General features: G+C 31.3%; 1 protein-coding gene across 5 annotated transcripts in view; it reads right to left on the reverse strand.

The window, feature by feature from the left end:
* Positions 1–22,386, reverse strand: part of LOC111684329 (NPC intracellular cholesterol transporter 1) — a 47,491-nt gene that overhangs the window by 19,400 nt on the left and 5,705 nt on the right. For all 5 annotated transcript variants that reach the window (XM_023446475.2, XM_023446474.2, XM_023446473.2 and 2 more), the window contains exons 2-4: positions 2,994–3,164; positions 2,699–2,855; positions 2,371–2,447 (exon numbers count right to left, since the gene is read on the reverse strand). In XM_023446475.2, the coding sequence (XP_023302243.2) occupies positions 2,371–2,447; positions 2,699–2,855; positions 2,994–3,164 (405 nt within the window). The remainder of the gene's footprint in view (positions 1–2,370; positions 2,448–2,698; positions 2,856–2,993; positions 3,165–22,386) is intronic.

Consider the following 22,386-nt stretch of genomic DNA (forward strand, 5'->3'; position numbering starts at 1 on the left):
TACAAAGATTTTTAAGTCATTCTACAAAATATTGTTAAATTTTTTCTTATGATAATTTCTTCAAAGAAAGCCTAGAAATATGTTTGTTTTTCTCTCAACTTATTGAGCATAAAGGAATTTTTCGGAACCTATAGGTAGCAGAAATTTTGGATGATATTGATTTTGAAATAAGCTTTTACAATTTGTCAGTTCAAGTCGGAATACCGACAGACTTTTTTTAAACTTCTGCTTAATCAAAACTTATACAATAAACAGAAGATGGAGATACAGCAATAATAAACTATAACCTTTTGATCTTAAGAGATCTCTGCTGTTTGTTATTAGTTGTCACAGTCTCAGTTATTGGTTTTGGAAGAGAATCCGATGGATCTAAATTGTAAAATGCTGAGAGAGCGGTATACGAATAAGGATTTATCGAATATACGCGACTGATGTTCAAATCAGCTTCGATCAGGTCTTGAATATCGCGTATCTCGAGAGAGAGAAAAATACTAGGTCAGCAACAGAAACATCAGTATTTATTTGCTGCTGCTAATTCAGGCTTTACGTCAGATTGCCGACTTCTATAGAAGTTGTCACAAGAAAGAGGAAGCTGTGTGATATATTGAGTTGAGATTCTAAGTAGTTATTTATTTTTTGCATGATCGGATGATCGCCTATTTTTTTTTTCAAAGAGAGCAGCGTTCCAATGTCTGTTTTAAATCACTTTTCTTTTGATGTTGTTAGCAGTATTACACCTCCGTGGACAAAAATTAATCGCTTTCAACTAACACCACGAACTCCGTTTTCGTTTATAAAAATGAAGTTTTGGTCAACGTGATACTCTCGCTGTGGGTGATGTACGTTTTTTTGCAAAAAGTTCGACATACTGGCGATATATGTAGGGAACATAACCTCCTAAGTGTATCGACGAGTTGCTGCTGTAAAATTGCTTACTACTAGAACATCGACTCGCTATGTTTGTCAAAAATTCGATCACTTAAGATCCATTTTTATGGCCTTTTTGCGAGATAAACTAATCTCCGTTAATTAGACGATTGCATGAATGATCTTTCAAGGCCGGGTTATCTGTCAGTCATTTATATATTGGGTCATTGCGCATAGAAATGAAGGCAGAACGGAATCTGCATGGGATATGTGTAGTTGTTACTGTGGAGGCCATTGCAGTTAAACTGCAGTAAGGATATCACCCCAGATCTCTGGACCGCAATCGATGGAGTCAGCGGCGAGGGTTGTTATTGTTGTAACAGCTCGACTGTGGCCGATAGTTCTTTGCTGGGGAAAATACTTTCAGTTCATACAGCTGTCGCTGTTTTGACAATCTTTGGCCGTTGCGGAGCGAAGATCCAATTGTCGTGGGAACGAAGGAGGTTGTTGTTGCTGCTGAAGATGTTGTGTTTGCTGCAGTTGTTGTGATTGCGGTGGGGAGGGTAGAGGTGTGATGTATGATGACGACGATGTCGATGATACCAAAGAATTTCGTCGCTGTTGTTAGCAGCATGGGTCGACAAAAGTCTCCGACCACTCCCGATAATGGTTTAGTCCAGAGCAGTTTCTGAGGTGACACCAGCCCAAATAAGCGTTGCGCCGTAATTGGGTGGACACATGGTGCAACCGGTTCTGGCAAACTGTACAGAACCATGGTCCGGGATTTAGTTCGATTCCGGCACGGACCAATAGTATACGTAGCAGCAATGCCGGAAGACGTTGCTCCGTTGGTAAAAATGTGTAGTTGTTGCTGGGGTTAAAAGCCCTTGGCCGAAAAATTTCGGGTCATTCCGGTACGTAGAACCGGCTGTCGAAGAATGCTGCATTGGATATCTCAAGCCCTGTTTCTGTCGCAAATATGTTGAGGTATAAACTGGACAGCGGTTGCTTGTCGGATATGCAAATAAGTTATGGCTAAGATGGCATTTTAACCTTCTCTGTGTATGTCTTGTAATCATTGCCAAGAAGAAATGCTGCCGCACAAGATAAGTTTGGTAATACGACATCGAAGTTGCGATTTGGCTGCTTTAGATTTTTTTGAAGTCTTGTTGGAAACCAACACTATGCGAATATTTAAAAAACTATTTCTGTACATAAGGCTGGTATATAACAAACATTCCTGCTATTACTAAAAGTCAAAGCAAATCAATTATACACATTTATTAGAGAATCAAAAATTCATATCGATCCAATGTCACACTGCTATAAATATGTTTATTCAAACAAACTTCTTACTTAATCATATAAAATTTGTCTAAAAGAAATTATAATCAAAATTCATTATCATCTCCTAGACTTTAATTCAATTTATTAATATGCAATTTAAAATTGGTATTTTATCGAAAATGTTCGATGACAAAACAAGAAGAAACTAAAACTTACCTGAGAGCATGATTTGTAGGTACTATTTGTGTAGTTGGCTGTTATATGTAAATCAATATTGTTGATGTATAATTTTCCTTTAAAAATAAAATGTTCAAAAAAAAAGAAAATTAATAATTTATACAATTTGAAAAAGTTATATGTACATTTACAAATAACAATTGATGATAGTTGTCGTCACATAAAAATCTACATATAAAATAGTTTAAAAATATACATTTATATGCGGACAAAATGACGACAATATATATATTCGATGTTATTTCAAATGTACCATATAACACATCTTTAAATTTAGATAATGTTTATGAGAGTGTAGTACACTTACCATCCTTGTTGCTTTCGGTTGAAACAACGTGAATAAATTCCGATTGCCTGGGTGAACATGTAAATTCGCATAAATGTCGCACTAAATTAGCCATACATGAGGGACAACGATCTAGGAAATTACCAGCTAATTTAATATTCTTATTCAGAATATCCACCTTGTTTTATTTTTCGAGAACATTGAAAAGAAATTTTCAAAAAAGATAAAGAAATAACCAAATTAACATAAGAATTTGAATTACAAATAATAAGTTATATAAATTTACACAATCTTTAATTATTTATTAGTTTTATACCTGTTGGCTATCACAGCAAAAATCCGTTGCATCATTCTCTAAAAGATAACCACAACGTTCTTGTAAGAGTTTTCTACCCTCTGGCGAAATGGGTTTCGCCGTACCATTGTATGCACAATACTGGTTACGTTGAAAATCATCTGTATTACAGACTCCATACCAGATGCAGTCCTACATGAAAAAAAATGAAATGTAAACAACAACATTAGTCTATTTTATTTCTTTTTTGTTGAATAATATATAATTAAAAGTTTAGCACTATTAAAAAAAATAATAATTAATTGATTATTAAAATGTCAAGGGATTTAAATGTGTGTTAGTTGTTCAAGTAGTCACTTTAAAGTCCAGAGAGTATCGTTTGTTATTTTTAATGCAATTGTTTAAAAAATATAAAAAGTAAACATATTGCTTATCTATGGTGCTTCATTACAAATCGGCTCTCTTTCAGGGCTTTAACGATCGTTTGAGTAAAACTTTGTTTAGTATTACTTTCTTACTAATACTTTTACATCAAAATATACAGCATTTCTTATATATATTTTTCAAGTTATTTTCTGACCTTTAATCAACTATGATAAACGTTTTATAGTCAATTATTAGCTATAAGTTATTACAACAATTGATTGGATTGATATCCAAACCAATTAAACGCACAAATATAAAAATATATTTTTCATATGTCAACCTAAGATGAATCCGTTAGAAAGAAAATTGGCTTCTATCTAAATTAATCTATTTACAACTAGTTTGATAGTTTCATAAGCCATGACCAGTTACCACTGCAGTTAACTTTCGAGTTGCTCTCAGAAGTTAAAGTAGGGCTTGTGATCTTCGTTAGTCGTATGAAGGCCACATGATCTTCGCAGGACAACAGGCAACCTAAATTGACCATATGTGTTGCGCAATCAAGAGGAGTTTAGTGGATGGATTGTTTAGCAAGCAAGTGGAGTTTATGGGTGTGTATGGACAAGGAGAAGCTCACTTTAGGAAAACAGCCCGCAATGGTATTACAACTGTTGATGACATAGAATCCAGTACAGTACCACTGTGGAATGTTTTGCCATCTCATTTAGGGATGTCCAAAATTCTGGAACGAAATATTAGGGCGGCCTGACTATCGATAAAACCTAAGCCAGTTTGCATTCCGTTTTATGTTTTATTACATTGGTAGGGAAGTTTGAAGAAAACTTCTGTTCCAGTATGTGCTACGTAAAGACCACCATCTATGTCATCTTTCAATTTGGAGCCATCGATGAAGACCTTATGCGATTCATAGCCAAAAATTGATTCAATTACATTTAAATCGTGTTATATCGACAATAAAAAGCTTATTTTAAAAGATGGTTAGGGGGAGGTATAGTGAATGGAATATCTCTCAAACATTTGATTATGGTTCACTAGCCTAACTGAGTCATATGCCACATGGCTATTGTCCTGAGTCCAATCGCAAAGTTGGGAACAATATCTTGAGCCATTCGATCGATAGGTTACCAAATCATCCTGAATAAAAGGGTATTCCTTTAAATCTCTTCTGGAATAGAAGTACTATTCTTAAGGACTTCCATACAACAGCATATGCTTACTTCATGTCGAGGACCCATTTTCATTGCTCTTCTGCATGGAATAGGAATATAGCCACTTTGTTCACTCAGGTTTGGTTGTTCAAATCCCATCATAGCTTTGAAGCTAGGATGGCTCCTAGATATTTGCATCTTAACTTAATACCATTTGGACGAGGAAGGGAGATAGTGAATAAACATTTTATAATGGTGTAATGACTTGACTGAGTCATATGCCACATTGCGATTGTCCTGAGTCCAATCATAGAGTTGGGAATAACTTCTTGAGCCATTATATCAAAAGGTAACCAAATTTATTACGACAAAAAGGGCCTTTGGTGGAGTGGTACCAAGGGTCCCTGTTATCATTAGCGTTGATAAGCTAAGGATACCTTCAAAAATCTTTCGGCCTATGTCTTGTCTTCAGGATTTCTACCAGACAAGAGCACCCTACAACATTATGGACTTTACAGTCATGTCGAAAAGTCATTTGGTATTCTTCTGCATGAGTAAATGGAAACAGGTACTATTGCAAACTCTAGATTGAGTGTTCGAATGACATGATAGCTTTGAATCTTAAATGCTAATTCTAACTTAAACTCATTTAGGTGAGGAAAAGTCAAAGTGAGTAAGTTGCATTCTTTAAAATACGTCGGTATCGTCCTTAAAACCCATAGAACTGAGATCAATGCAAGTTTCTATAGTATTGTAGATAGAACTGTTCCTTGTGTTAATTACGAGATTTACCACTTTCCTGACATTTGCTGCTCCCATTTCTGAGGCAATTACCTTTTGGTTAGTAGTATCTTAATGTTTATATCCAAAATAATTAGAACCATTATTATCGATGGCAATAATCTTAAATTTATACAAAACAAATTCTAATAAAATTTCCTATATTTTAGAAATCACACCTAATTAAAGATATTTACTAATGACGAAAACATAATTATAGATTGTCATTTTAATATAAATATAATCATCATTAATCCATATTTAAACATAAATTATAATTGCAATATATTTAAATATTACAACTGTAATTACTCCGATAATTAGTATATAATTATTAAATTTCAATATTGTTAACTCTATTATGTTAAATGAAGTATAAAATATTATTTTAATTGGAATTATTCATGTATGGCATATAACACTTTTAATTCCCCCCAAAAGAAATAAACAAAATTTATTACGTATTAAAACCAAAAAAATTACAAATTGTTTAATGCAAAAAAAAAAAAAAAGAAATGAATGTTATAAAAAGCAGCTGGTTAGACTAATAAATAATAAATTATATTAAAAATAAAATGTTGAATTAAAACAATTTAGTGACCATAATTTGTATAAATATCTTAATTATAAAACATTTAAACTCTTTAAAACATTAAACCGTACATTATATGAAATATGAGATTTTGCAAAATCATTAATGTGATTTAGAATTAACAATATAAAAATATATATATTCAAATGTTTATGTTAATTTAAATGGCAATAGTTAATATATAGAGTGGATTTTGTATTTCCGTTCAAGTGTACTTAAATTGATTTAAAGTCACGTACTGAGTAGTTAATACATATTTAATTCGGGATTCACATAATACTTAAATCAGATAAAAATTTAATCACAATAATACTGGTAGGAATAACCAATTAATTATAATAACCTTTAAACGAGGAGTCGGCGTTTTTGAAGTATTATATATAAAAATATTATTCATAACATAACGTTAGGTTAGGTTCACACAAGATATATGTAGTCCAAAGTAAATAAAGAAAAAGGGAACATATAGCAGGGACTTCATCTTAAGTAATAGTAACTTAATATAAATTCAACTAAATGTATAGAAAACCAACAAACGTATAGAATTAGAATCTAATGTTGATTCCCTTCACTTCAATGAAGAACATCCGATTCAATTATATACCGTTTTGGAGTCCTCTATATATAATACCGCAATTAAAGAGATAATTTTCGTAAAGACCTAGTTAAAGCAGAGTTTTGGAATAGTATTGAAAAAGTGGATCGCTAGATCATGTAGTGCTACCCTCATACTATAATTTGGCTGCGACCCTATCTTCATAACTGAAATCAGGGTCAAAATATACAAAAAGCTTTTAGCCAAATTACAGCCCTTGAGTTGAAGTCCGCAAACCCGATCCTGATGGATCCATAGTTCTTAGACCATAATTAGTTCCTCTCCTTTATTTATCATACGGAGGAGCAATGCAGCAAATGCTGCTTTAGAGTGGTGAAGACTGATTTGCCTTAAACATCTCCAAGTGCTCAAACTTCGACTGATTTAGCATCGTCTTACTCAGGAGGAGAATAAATACATTGCTAACCGTGTCTTCTAACGACAGCGCGGTCTACTCATTATCAACATCCACATCGGAAAGGTATCGCGCTTAAACGATAGACCCTGCTTGGCTTCTCTTTGAGAATCTGCCAGAACATTCCCATGAATTTCAGCTTCACCACATCCCAGTTGGGCTGGGATATGGATCCGTCAGCATCGCTACGTCATTGGATTTTGTGTCAGTTTGGGACGTTTCGTTAGGCTGGATCGAAAATGCTGCATCTGAAAGCTGCCGTTTATTCACCGCTATAACTTGAGAATATGAATTGTCATCACAAGCAATATGAGCCTTGAGAAGATGACTTAGCCGAGCCCTTGCCATCACCACCCGAAGCAGGGATGTTAACCGCCTTGACGTTTGGGCCGTAGCTACTTTGAAGATAATTGAAAAGAAGTCCAGAGATACATAACCGCTTGTAGAGCCATCCTGGGTGGGCATTTGAATTTTTAAACTACTGCCAGATAAGTTAAACTGTCATGCCCAAAGGGGAAATTAGATGCAAACCACTATCAGGGTTGATTCAGACGAACGAAATGCATTTTAGTGTGTGCTTCCCTCTCTTTGGGAGGAAAATAGTCTGGTCAAGCATGTGATAGCCGTCCCAAAGAAAACAGACACTATCAGACAGGGGGAGAGTAGTTTATCGACTGGAATGAGTGTCTCAGCTTTGAATAACCAACTTATGCTGTACAGTCCCTATAATATGGCTGTACAGATCATTGCACTAAGGCATCTGCATCTATCTATCTATCTATCTATCTATCTATCTATCTATCTATCTATCTATCTATCTATTTATCTATTTATCTATTTATCTATTTATCTATTTATCTATTTATCTATTTATCTATTTATCTATTTATCTATTTATCTATTTATCTATCTATCTATCTATCTATCTATCTATCTATCTATTTATCTATCTATCTATCTATCTATCTATCTATCTATCTATCTATCTATCTATCTATCTATCTATCTATCATCTATTTATCTATTCTATCTATCAATCTACGCCTTCAAAAACATTTAAATGGTTCCCACGAAAACACAATTTCAGATTTAGGAGAAAACTCTAGGAAATTTCCTATTTACTTGTATAGTCGTAATTATATTTTTTTTTTTTTTTATTTATAAAAAGTATTTCAACTAAACATTTTAAAATGGTTTATCAATATATAATAATATATATTATAGGCTGCATCATATACATCATGTGATTTCAAAATTAATAATAAAGAAAATTTGGTAAAGAGATTTCTAATTGATTTCAAATAAAAAAATACGTATTCAAAATGTGTTTTTAATTTATGCAACCTTTAGACCTAAAATAAGCCAATCATTAAATCACAACATGAGCAAAAATATAAATAAATTTATAAATAACAAAATATAAAGCTAATAATATTTTGGAAATATAATTTAAACAAAACAAAAAAGGTTAGGATTTGTACGATAAATTTCAGATCGCACTGTATGTTTACAAAATCAGTTTATTTCATTTTATTGCAAATATCGCAATTTCCTAAAGTTGGTAGCAATGAAAAAGAAAAAAAAAACAAACGCATTGCATTGCTCCATATGAATGTACATGGTTATAACCCAGCAAACATGATATATGTATAAAAGTGTCAAATTGTTTAAATTTGAATTTAAAAAATTTGCATAATTCTTTAATTAGAAAATATGAAATATTATAATTTAGCATTATTTTGTATATTACTTAAAGAGGTGAAACAAATTGTTTGCTGGTCTTGCAATAAACGCATTATACCGAAAAAATAAAAACAAAACAAAAATATAAATTAAAATCAAAATTAGTTAAAATATACGAGACAAGAATCTTAAATAAATAAACAAATTGTATATAAGATTTAATCATTAATCAGAAATACTAAACAAGTTTTTAATAAAAAAAATAAAACAATAAAAATTTTCCTTTTTTTTTATTACAAGTAAAAGTTACAACTTTTTATATTATATACCCATATGTATGTATGTAATGTATATTTGTATGTATGTACAATAAATCTGTTCGGTCTACAATAAATACACAAATATATGACTAATTAAATGCGGATACGTACAAATGAAAACAAAAATCGTTGAATTGACCATGAAAAATTGTATATAAAAAATCAGTTTTTTTTATTTTACAAAAAAGATTTTATTTTTGTATATAGTACATACACCGGCAAATTGTTGAGAAAAACAGATTGTTTAATTACTTGAAAAATGCATATTTGGTTTTAAATAAATAATCATTAAATTGAAGATGTATACATTTTAATATAAACATATTTAAGTAAATATTGAAATTGTATAAAAAAAGAAAATATTTTTAATGGAATTTTCGAGGCAAAATTTTGCTCTTCGCATTAAGTGGGTATTGGTTGGTTTTTAATAAGATTTATTTATATTTATATAGTAATGCAAATTGAGATCAGTTTCATAATTTAAATTTTCTGTACATGCTGCGATGATACGAACTTAAATATGTTTATATTGTTTTATCGGAATTCATTTTGAAAAAAAATGCTAAATATAAAACGTCTAAATTATTAAAAATAAGGAAGACCAAAAACAAATGTAAAAAATTTTTATATTCCTTTGCATCTTTGCAAAGATTTGAATTACATCACGAAGTCAAAATATTATTTTTTTAAAATACACCGTTTCCAACGAACACGTGTTGTACACGGCATCGCATTATAGGCTTCTGTCAAAAAATATTGAAATAGTATATTTTTATTTAACAAGTTGTAACGCGCCTCGAAAAGTTCAGCAACTTTCAACTTTTGACGCGTCGTCAGCTGATTAGAGTTGTATTTTGTTTTGTGTTGAATAAAAATATACTAATATGAAATAAATTTCACCAACAATGAAAGAAAAAATATTAAAAATTTAAACAAGATATGCAATTTTGGTTTTTTTAAACAGTAATAGTGTTAATAAACATTAGAAGAAAGATTTAAATGACGCGTAGAGTGTAACTTGCAGCTTATAAAGGGCAATACGTTTGAAAAGAGTAAAACAAGTTAACGCCTTGATGTGTTTAGCGCTACCAAATTATACAAATTTTCTTGCAAAATCGATCATTCGCGTTATAACGTTATAAGTGCACTTGTTGAGGTTTACACAAACGTTGCATTCACCAATTTCGCCAATAAATCTTTCACGTTTTGTTGACTAATATTTTTGACGTAAAAAAAATTTCGCTGTTGTGAATTTTTTTAAGAGAATTGTGTAAACAATAAATATTTGATGCTTACTATTGTGAATAAATTGTTCACAAAAAAGCAATTCACAATAGCAATTATCCCTTCGATGGGAATGAAAATATCAATTGCACAAAATTTTCACTTCCATTGCCCATATGGGCGATTATCTAAAAATAAGTTGCTCAATTAAGAATATCAATTGTTATCGTTTGATCAATGTTTGAAATTATATGTATCATGGCTCTACGTACCATACGGCACCTATAACCATTGATTTTTTGAAATGATCTCACGTGTTCAACAACCTTACATGCCGCTTGTAGCTTGAAAATCTTCTTCATTATTTTTCTCTACTGTCCGCCATAAGTCTTTCTTTACAGAAGTCTTAAGGCTCCAAAACCGGTCTGGTGATTTCCATATTCAATGGATTGTAGATTACCAGGAAGAAATTTCCTTTACAATGCCTTAAGTGTCTTATTATTGAAGATGTCCCTTCCGGGTATCGGTAATAGTTGTGATTGAAATCTAAATAACAGCAAAATAATGTTTGTTTAAAGACTGATGTGCCTCAAGAATTCCGCAAAAGGAGAATGATTCGGACGATTGATATACGTGAAGTTACCTTCTTTATATGACTATATTTCGGTGTTTAGTCTGTACATAACTGACCTCCCACAGAGAATATACTTTGTGTAAGAAAGCAATTTTTCCTCGCCATATTGTAACAAGTACGTGTGTAGGTGCTGTTATCGAATCAACAGGGGCCATCCCAGCTGTGTGGTTGTGTACATGTTGCCGAGGAAGGCTTTAGGATATTTGAGTAAACGCTTATAAGAACATTGCCAATCGCCTCTTCTTAGCTAATCACATAGGGACGGTGGTGAGTCATTTTTAGGTCAACCTGTTCGTGAAAAAGAGTGCTTTGAGTAACTTTAAGCTGGTGATAGCGCACTCTTTGTCGACTGACTCAGTCTACCAACTCCGGATTTAACTACATATCAAACCCCCCTGGTTAAATTTTTAGTTGTACATTGTCACAGGAGCTCGCCTGACACTCAGATAAGTGGCCTCTCTTTAAGTAATCACTTTACCATTGGAGATTTCAGAACGGCAATTCAAAAATAATCACAAAATGGATCATTTACCACGTGACTGATCTTAATGTAGAACTCTAAAGCAATCATGCGATAATTTATATATGAAATTTTTTATTTATTATTGCAGTAATTGAAATTTTTTTAAAGACTAAATATTATTCTATTTTTCCAAATAATTTTATTTAAATAAAAAATCAATAAAAATAAAAACAACCATATAAGTTGTTAACTTTTTCCTTGACCCTTGCGCAAACAAGTATTAATTGAAAATTTTGAATAATTTCTTGTCTATAAAAAATTGCTATTCATTCAAAACATTTTTATCGACAAAGATACATTGACCTGTGTCAGTGAGTAAGAGTATATATTTTCATGCCCTCATATTTTATTTTTATAGAAAATTTTTTACATAAAATTAAGTTTGTTAAAAAAAACTGATCAATTTGATTACATTTTTAAAAAGTTCAACACGCATTAAAACGATTTATATACTCTGAATTACTAACTGATGTGTTGTGCGGCGGGTCATATGAAAAGAGAAATCATAATTTGAAAATATTCTGCTGTAAGAGTTTTATATTGGAAAAAAAAGAAACAACAACCCATAAAATTTCTTACAATTACAATTATTTTTCAAGAGAAATTCTGAGAGAATTACATTCATCATTTTTGCGTTTGTGATGTTTTTACTCTATAGGCCCTGCAAAATATCAGCATCAACCGACCGACCACATTTCACTGAGCAAAAAAAAATAAACATTTATGGTTTATTTTTTATTACTGCTTGTATTTGCACAATTGAACTTTCATTTAATTCAATTTTATTTAATTAAGAAGTCAAATCAAGCAAATACAAATTTGCTTGTGTTTTAATATATTTTTTTTGATTTTCTTTAACATCTTGTGATTTCTCTAAGATGTACAAAATAATAAAGAAGAATTCTTGCAAATATTGTAAAGTGTAAATAGTTCTTGTATTACAAAATATATATAAAAGGAATGGAATGTTTAAATAACCTATGGGTTATTTTGAGCATTTCGAGTCGACGCTCCTGCGCTTTTTTTGGACTACTATTCTTTGTTTGCTGCGCAACCGAAATCAAATTAAATATTATTAATGTGGTATTCAAAATGAAGTCATTGAAATCTGAGAGATTATAAGGCATAATCTATACAAGTCCAGCAGCAGTTGAGCCTGCTGATCCGTTCCGATCTCAGTTCCGCAAGAGCAAATTTTGTTTTCTGCTTCATGCTGTTTACAACCTAAAAATAATCATAAACAACGTTATTTATGAAGTCTCTAGGAATAAAGCCAAGGAAACAACACTGGAGACTCTCGTTCCCACGGCCAAAGATTGTCAACTCGGGGACAGCTATATCAACCGAAACAACACAGGAACCAACGAGTTCCCTAAAGCACTAGACAGGTACTGCCGTCTACAGCTTTAAGGGACTTGTTTCTACTTTGCGCAAACTGTGCATAATTGCAGTGTGGTTTATAATATGACGTGTATTTATAGTTTAGTAGAATTTTCGTCCTTAAGGAAACATTTGGCATCTTAAAATAACTCTTAACTGTTCTCGGTTGGTTGGCAAAAGTAATCTTAATAAAAGTCGGGACAATTGTTTAACAGTTTGCAACAATAAGTTCTTCATTTCAAGCTAATAATATCAGCGATTAAATTGGCTGTAAAAGGCGTTAAATTGGTGTTTATATCATATCTAAACTAGTTCAGAAATACTGGACGTTTCTCAGTGAAATAGGAAGAAATTTTATAATTACACTCATAGGGTTGAAAGGGCACGTAAACTCTTTCGCTAACTATACTGCCGATAAATTAGCGAAGGCGGTATTGATAGAATCGGATTCTTAAACATATTTTCCGGTAATTTCTGTTATCTTTTACTGCTGTAAACGATATTTCATAAACGTACAGTAAACTGAGACCTGGCATACGAAACGAGCTCTCTGATCGATAAACGATCCTTTTGGGATGCTGCTTATGGCGTTACTTAGCAGCTTTTTATTTCATCTAAATGTCCCATTCTCTTCTTCCAGAAATTACAAATGAAACAAATATAACTTCATATTTGACAAGTACTGCAGGTTAATGCTAAGTTTAGATGTAACTTAAAAGATCTCCAATGGCCTCCGGTAGGTTAGTGTTCTGGTCTGGTAGACCGGAGGTGATCGATTCGATTCCCACTTGAGGCACTGGTTAAGTTCTTCGGATTTGATTTGTATATCCTCCTTTCTAACTAACTCAAAACAGATCTCCCAAAAGTATCAATGGAAATTTGGCTACATCGATTAGGAACGTTTTAGATATTTGTTATTGATTCAAAATCCTGATAAAATTTAAGACATCTTATGAAAGTGGCTTACTATCTATAGCTAAAATTGATTCATAAATATTGTTAAATGAAATATTTAACTTTATCTCTTATTTTTGATACCAGTTCTATTGCGGATAATATGGATCAATTGTAAATCTTTATATACTAGGTATGTTAGCTGCAGTTATTAAATAAATATTATAGAAAACCAGTTTAATTAATATCACTTTATTAATTTATTCTTAAAAAAAACAATAAACACGTATATACTTATTTCAATTTCAGACAGTTCAATGTTTTAAAATGAAGCAATTTAGAAAAGAAAACACATTTAATGAAGATTTTATGAAAGAGATTGAACTAAAATTTTAAACAATTTTGCTTTCTCATTCGATTTAATTACAGGTTCAGAGAGATAAAATACAAAATGTTGTTATAAAAATTATACTTATAAAAGGTATTTTTATAATATTTACTGTTTATGACATTTTCTTAACGATATTTAAATTATTTAGAAAAAAAAACTGGGGTTTTTTATTCAATGATCATCATTACTGCACTTTGATTTTTTTAGTAAGTAAAGCTAAATTACACAATGGATCTTGTATATTTAATAAACAATTTTGCTTTTTTTATTGTTTATTTTTTTAATACGAGTTTCATGCAAGTCCAGTATTCCATTTGCAATAATTTACTCTTATTATTGCAACAGTAACATAAAATTTGAAAATTAATATACAAACTCTATGTAAGTTTAAGTAAAAGTAAAATTAAATTCACATAATTAAAAGCGAATATATTGTTGAACCTAAAGTAACAATACACTTTTAAAAGCATAAAGGTGACATACGTTTAAATGGGATTTTACACAGAAATGTTAACAGTCATTAAACTTTAAGTATTAAACAAAGACAATTGTTTTAAATAAATATATTTAAATTTTAGGTAAATGTATCATATTTTCACACTCTTATCTAAACAACATTTTTGACTCATCATAGTTAATAACACATGTATACTAATCACGTTACAAACAAATAAATGTACAATTTTAAAGGTCTTATACATTTTTCACATGCTCTTCATAAGTATTATTTCAAATTTTTATTCTCTAACCCAAGAAATAAATAGGTTAAAATAAAATTAGTTTAGCAACTGGTTTCAAAACATAATAAAATTTTATCATAAACATTTAATCTCAAAAAAGATGCTTTTTTGCTTATTTGGAAGAGATGAACTTGCTACTTATAGAACCACTTTAAAAGACATCAATCAAAATAAACCCGCAATTCATTATTTGATGAAGTATAAAGTTTTTTATTTATTAGAAAAATTTGAGAATAAATTAAAATGTCTAACTTTAAGATGAATTATTTTGATGAAATATTTAATTAAATGAGTTTAATGACTATTTTGAACATATGTTTAATTGATATCAAGACTGATCATATAACCAATGTAATCATGAAAACACAATATCATCACAGCAGATAGGCCACAGACGCATGATGGGCCTTAAATTATAAACTGGAAGCGGTTATTAAACCAATAATTTTTTAAGGGATGATGGAAAGCACTGGACAAAAGCTTCAACTGTATGTATACTCCCTAGTAAAGTTTTAAGGAGGATATCAATCACCATAAAGGAATCTTTGAGATCAACATCAACCAAATCCTTAGCATTCCTTATATCGGAATCATTAAAAACAACAACAATCAAATCTATATTTACACCGATAAACTGACGGTTCCAAATAAGGCTATGACTGTAATGTATATTTGAAGGAAGGCTATAGGCACAAGATGTTGGTAAAATACCTAACTGGGAAACTGGAACGGTTCCAACTAAGACTATGACAGTAATGTATATTTGCAGGAAGGCAATAGGCACAAGATGTGGGTTAAATCCTTAAAATGAAAACTGGAAGAGGTTATTACACCAATTATATTCTACGGACTGATTGTCCGATGGAAAGCAATGGACAAAAGCTTTAATTGTATACTCTTTGGCAAAGTTCTAAGGAGGATATCAATCACCATAAAGGAATTTTTGAGATCAACATCAACCAAATCCTTATTACCACTGATAAACTAAAGTTCAAGCGATTTACTGGTCAGTAGTCTAGCACTTGGCACTGATTTGAGACTCAATGCAATAGGTGTTTGGACACACAAACATACTGCCACGCAAGTATTACAAAGAAAATTTCTGCTCTCCCAATTAATATTAAGTACTGCATTCCCAAACTCTTCCCCTAGAGAATTGGATCTCTGCTCCGGAATGACCCGATTCTCAATCGGTCAAAGATTATCAAAGCAGAGGAAATTTCTGCTCTCCCAATTAATATGCCTCCCAAACACTACTTCCAAGGAAGCTATACTATTTCCGAAAACTCTATACTAAAGGAAGATAACTTCCCGAGTACTCTTTCAGTGTACACTGACGGTTTTAAAAGTGGCATTTTGAATCCCTGAATTTAGGATGTGCCCAAATTTAGATAGTAAACGCACGTCATATCTCAGCAACCTAGTTGCTGTCACCACATGACACTGCTTCTTAAGGAACCATGTAAGAAGACTTGGCAGAATGAAGAAGAATCCATGGAAAATTTTCTGTCATTGTCCTGCTCGCTTCAAACTCTTGAAAAGCGAATCGTCAACGACCAATTATCCAGTTTAAGATTGAAAAACTTTAACATCTTTATACGGCACACTGCTTATTTGGGAACAATGCAAGAAGATTTTGCATATACGACTTTTGCTGAAGCTGCCAGTATAAAGAGGATGAAGGTAGACTTTCTTCGAAACTCTTAGAAGACGAATCTTTGACGAAACTTCCATTATCCAGTTTAAAATTGAAAATATTAACGCCTCTAACAGGCACTGCGATTGGTTTTGATCAGTGATATTAATTACTACTTCTCTTCACTCAGTACTTATTCTTATGATATCTTTTAACACTTAATATACATCTTCGCTTTTGCCTTTTTTCACACATTCCTTCTTCTTTTTCCCCTTGATGTTTTTCGTTATCTTAACTGGTATTACAAAGGAATCGACAGGATCCAAGTGTGCGGCCTGCAGCCTGAATACCTTATACATATATACTAACCAATCTAATCATACGTACAATTTATTACACAAAAAAATCTTTCTAAATTTTGTATTCATTTTTATAATGAATTTAAAATAACACTTATCGGTCATTGATTTGTTAACGAAAACATATTAAATAAACAAATATTTAACAAAAACACCGCAAATCCGCAAACATGCGATTCATATGTATATTAAATAGGTTATCATTTGATTTCATATAAAAGTAAAATTGAAATGATGAGTTTTTATTATGCATAATGTTAGACTAAAATATAGGAATAAATTATAAGCGGTAAAATGTTTAAATAAAAGTAAAAGTTAATAAATAAAACATAGTTTTAAAGTTTATTTTAACTTTAAAGAGGAATTTTAAATTTTGACTCTCTTTGATTAAGTAAAAAAACACATTTTTTATTTTCTAGCCGTACGGATGGTATTTATGATCTATTTTAGTTAATAAAGTTTATATGTTTCTGTTTTCTAATATTCTGAGACCCTTAAGTCCATTACGATTCTTAACATGCAATAAAATCGATTCAACAATGTTCTAGTTTAGGTAACGCTGTACTGCGTTTGAGTACATCTTTACTTGGGTTCTAGATAACCTTTTGTAAAAGCTTCTAAGATGATTACAATGAAGAGAAAAACAGTGATAGTAAAGAAATGATATGAAAAATTTGAGAGGCAAAAGTTGAGAATTTAGTCTTTATAAGTCCCTCGAGCGTTGCATAGTTTCTAAATATGCAGTGATCTTTTAGAACAGATAGAAGATCATATAACTGTAAAGACCTAGAAGAAAGCCTTTGTATGCATCCAAATGATGTCACATTTATCTATCATCATATATATCACAATTATCCATCATTAGAAGATATAAAATAAATATTAAATCTTGCTGACTGCAGCAAGGCTTAACTCATCCCGAAGTTGGAGATCAAGAACGTATGGACACGCTAAGATTTTAAGCCTATTACCTCCAAACTTGAACTAACCATCCGAATATATTAGCCACACACGGACTTTGATAGAGTTTTCAAAGTCGGTGTTCCTTCCAGGAACAAGTTGTATAGTGGCAACCTACTGAGCGAATGTACATCCAGAATCTTTACAGTTGGTTCAAAAATGAAGTGCGGTGTTGGTTATGGTTTCTCAGCGAAGAAGCTGATATAAGTATATCTGACCGTCTTCCCAACAACTGTAGTTTCTTTCATGATAAAATATTTGCAATAATGTGATTCCTATAATGCCGTTATTCGCGGCATTATAGGAATCTTTGCCGATAGTCAAGCGGTACTTCTCTCACTAACATCTTATACAGCGCAAAAATTTGCTGTCAAGGCTGGGTCGCTTGTCTGACATTACCCTTGTTTGGGTCCCTGCGCCTAGAGACGACTTTGGTAATGAACAGGCAGATGAACTTGCCAGAGCGGGATCGGCTTTTGATATTTCCGACGCCGTTTTAGTAGCAACTCCGTTAGGTTTTATCAAGAGCAGTATTCTCAGATTATATAAAAGGCTGGAAATAGGTGGAATAACATAGATGAGACTCATTATGAACCGAAGTAGACGAGATATATCAAGGCAGATATCAGTAATAATAGGACGTGTAAGTCGACTTGGGCTCCCCTTCAACAATCACTGTCGCAGTTGCAAAGACAGAGAATGCCCAGCTCTGGCCTTAAAGAGAAGCCGTTTCCTTTGTAGTTACTAACCTTAGTGAAATATCTGGGTCTAAGCTTAATGATATTCTTAGATTTCTAATAACTACAGGCGAAGTAGTCCGGTCAAAACGGAGTTTCTTCGACGTAAACCAACCAGACTAAATCATGGAATAGTCTTTACACTAGTACGTTCGTGTCAATAAGGGGACGTTAAGTGGAACTTTGATAGTAGAAATAAATTTAATATTAATAATTTATTTTGCACATGAACTAACGTATTACTAATAAATGTACTTTTAGAATAAAATGGAAACAAATGGAACATTTTAAAATGTATTTAAAATATTTTTAAACCAATCAGATAAATAATACATTTATAATACTAATGATAAAAGTGTTAATTGCAGTTTATTTTTTCTCTAATTCTCACTTAAGTACTATGAACGAAGTATTCTCCCACCAACTCTTTCGTCTAAACAAATTCATATTGTTATAGTGTGAGAAATCATACAATTTACAAACAAACATACATTTAGACTTATGAATATGTATGGATATTGTGATTATATTTAGTTTTTATTTTATTTATATTTAATACATGAATATTTATCTGTAGATATTTTATTTATATTTAGATGTTTCTAACTTTCGAAATTTTCAACTTATGTTCAAAATATTTTTAATTTCTTAAATTTAAAATAATTGTAAAATTTCTAGAAATTATTTCTTATTTTCAAGTCATAACCATCTTGTTGAAAATTATCTTTTAAAATTTATATTCTCTGTTTGTATTTTCTTATAATTTAAATATCTATATTTAATTTTAATTATGAATTACTAGTACTTGTTAAACAAAAGCATAAGTAGATTAAGTTGGTAGGTTGTTCGTTTGAATTTGTTTTTTTACTGATTACTATAGCAGAGGGGATGAGTCACATGAAAATTGACTCGATTTTATAAACAAGTTAAAAAAAAGTAAATAAGGTTGTTGTTGTCGTTATTGTCGTCATCGTTAGTTAATTTTATTTGTTTAAAAAAATAGACCTTAAGAATATTGTATTTTTAATATTAATGACGAATTCAAAATTAATAAGTTATTTGATATTCTTATCAGTTGTTCAAAATATAATACGTATTTATTTAAGAAATAGAAAAAAATATAAAACATTTAAACATTATTTTTCTCCTTAGCTAAACCACAAGTATTTGTGTTGCAAATTTTGTAAAATAAAAACTTGTTACTGCAACAAAATTTGTTTTAATCTGCTAAACCGCAATTATTCAAGTTGCTAACTTTTTCAAATTAAATTTATTACACTAAATTTAAAGCCTCATTTGGCCTAAGCTTGAGTTCAAGGCAAATAAATACCACCAATTAAATTGGATAAATGAAATTTAAGAACTTTGGAAGGGGTGGTGAAATAGCAATAGAATAGTAAATAGACTAGATCAGTCTATATACTATATATTAAAATGCTCGATAGAGTAATCTATAAACTAATCAATAGACTACTACTTAAGTTAGTAAGTAAACTAGACCTTGGAATTTTCATTAGAGTATTTCATCCACTAGTCAATGGCTTAGTGCATAGACTAGACATTATACCATTCATCGAATAGTCCAAAGTTTAGTCATAAGACTAATCCACATACTACCTAATAGACAAGGAAAGGAAAAGTCCTTTGACTAGTCACTACATCTGGCATTGGAACATAGGCAAAAAATAAGGCTAGTCCATAGACTGGTAAATACACTGATTCATAGAATAGTCAATCGGATAGGTCGGTCCATATACTTTTATTAGAATAAAAAACTCACTTCTTGATATAAAGTAGAATAATCTAAAGTATAGTGCATAGACTAGACCATGGAATTTCCATTAGACTCCTCCAGTCACTTGTCAATAGACTTGTACCTAGACTACTAGACAAAAGTTTGTTCAACAGACCAATCCACATACTACCTAATGAACATGTCCATTGACTATTTTCAAGACCTGACTAAAGCTAGCCAATAGATCAAGAGTTTGGAAACTAATTACAAAACTAGGCAATTTGTTACAATAGTTGTTATAGACTAGTCACCTTAATAATCGTTCGACTAGTCCATTGTTTAGCCAATAGACCAATCTACCTGATATACTAGACCAGTGATTAATCACTAAACCCGATACTGGAACATTCAGAAGACTAGTCCTTAAACTAGGCTAGCCTAAAGACTAGTCAATACACTGGTCAATGAATATTAAAAGATTTAACGTGAGCACCTGTCTTGACGGCCTTATCTCACGGTGGTCTTTTTCATCCTCTAGGTAGACTAGAGGCGGTCTACCATGCGTCCCTCAATTCCAGGTAGCAATTTTTGTACATGGATGGTCCGGTCCATGTACAAGCACTTTGTTGAAGTACTCGAGCTATCTAATCTATTGCCATAGCAGCCCCGTTACGGAATGACAGGATGCATAGGATCAAATCCCCAATGCGAACCCCGACAAGGAAAAAGCAATCACTGATCTAATGTCAACAGAAGGGGGTGACAAGTCCCAACATCAGGTGAAATCAATCTTCCGACAAAGCGGAAGGTTACCACCCTTATGATGTCATGAAACATTGCATTATTCAAAATGCAATCTCCATCATCTAATGATGGAGATTAATTCCAATAATTGCCCCGACAAATAGTCGCGCAGCTTGTATCAATATATCCTGTTGAGATGGCAACAGCACCGAAGAACTTTTCCGAAGCGTAAAAAGACATACTAAATCAGTACCAATATCCAATATATGGAGACTTTCCCAATCTTTCACCAATTTTAGAATCAGATTCATTCCCATGATCTAAAGATCGATCTACGGGATGACAGTTCCATTCCCATGATCAAAAGATCGATCTACGGGATCACAGGAAACCATTGAAGCATATGCTGCTTTGTACACAGACCTGATCGAAGAGAGAATTTTCCCTTTGAGGAAAATGAAAAAATGAAGGGAACAAAAATTTCCTTTCTATTGGCGATAGGGTTGAATATAGATAATAGATTACTGCATAGGCTTGTCCATAGACTAATACTGAGACAGTTGACTAATCCAATTGCTAATTCATAAACTATATAGTACACTAAATGAACGATTCTATTGGAAAAGTCTATTAGAGAAGTTCATTATCTAGTCAATTATACAAGACCATTTAACAGCTCAATATACAAGTAAATTGTAGAATTGTACCGTTAAGAGTTTTCAATTGGTCTTTGATATAACCCATTCTATAACCGATGCAGTACTTACTGTATATCTTTAATAGACTAATAAGAGCATAGAAAGTAAAAAGTCACAACTAATAATAGCAATAAAAAGATTTATATTTCATTTTTAACCTCTGCTTATATATTATAAATAGTTGGTTGACATTATTCTAATAATTAAATTGAACTTATTCATATAATATCTAACTAAGAACAAGATTTTTTTTTAACTAAAAGAAAACGCAAAAATCTTATACATACTTATTTTTTATACTCAAATAGCAATTTGAATTCTTTTCATTTATTTCAATTGAAATGGAATGTCGCATTATCAATGTAACGTAATGTTGAAGTAAAATATATAAAAAAGTTTTTTTGTAATTCTAATAAGAATTATTCACAATATTCTATGATATAGTGTCTCGCATGATTGTATCAATTTACAACAATTTAATAGTTACTATTAATAATATTTAGCTTTACCTGTCTATATATAACAACTAAAAACATATCGTCAACTTAAATTAGAAAGGGTGTATCTACGATTTGTATAAAGTTTGAGGAAAATAAAAATTTCGTTAAATTTAAGTTTTCAGTTTGTAATAAACTTTTTTCACTTTTTGAACATTTCTTAAATTATAAGTTAAACATTTTCTTAATTAAGCTGACGATAGGTAAGTAAAATGCTGTGTAATTGAAGAACATTGAAAATTTAAATGATTCACAAGTTGTTTTTTTCTTAATGTACTTTTACAAAAACTAGTTAATAGTTATTTAGTTTTTATTTTAATGGAGAATAGTTTTTAAGAGAGA

Source organism: Lucilia cuprina, chromosome 2, assembly GCF_022045245.1.
Source record: "Lucilia cuprina isolate Lc7/37 chromosome 2, ASM2204524v1, whole genome shotgun sequence".
Lineage (NCBI taxonomy): Eukaryota > Metazoa > Arthropoda > Insecta > Diptera > Calliphoridae > Lucilia > Lucilia cuprina.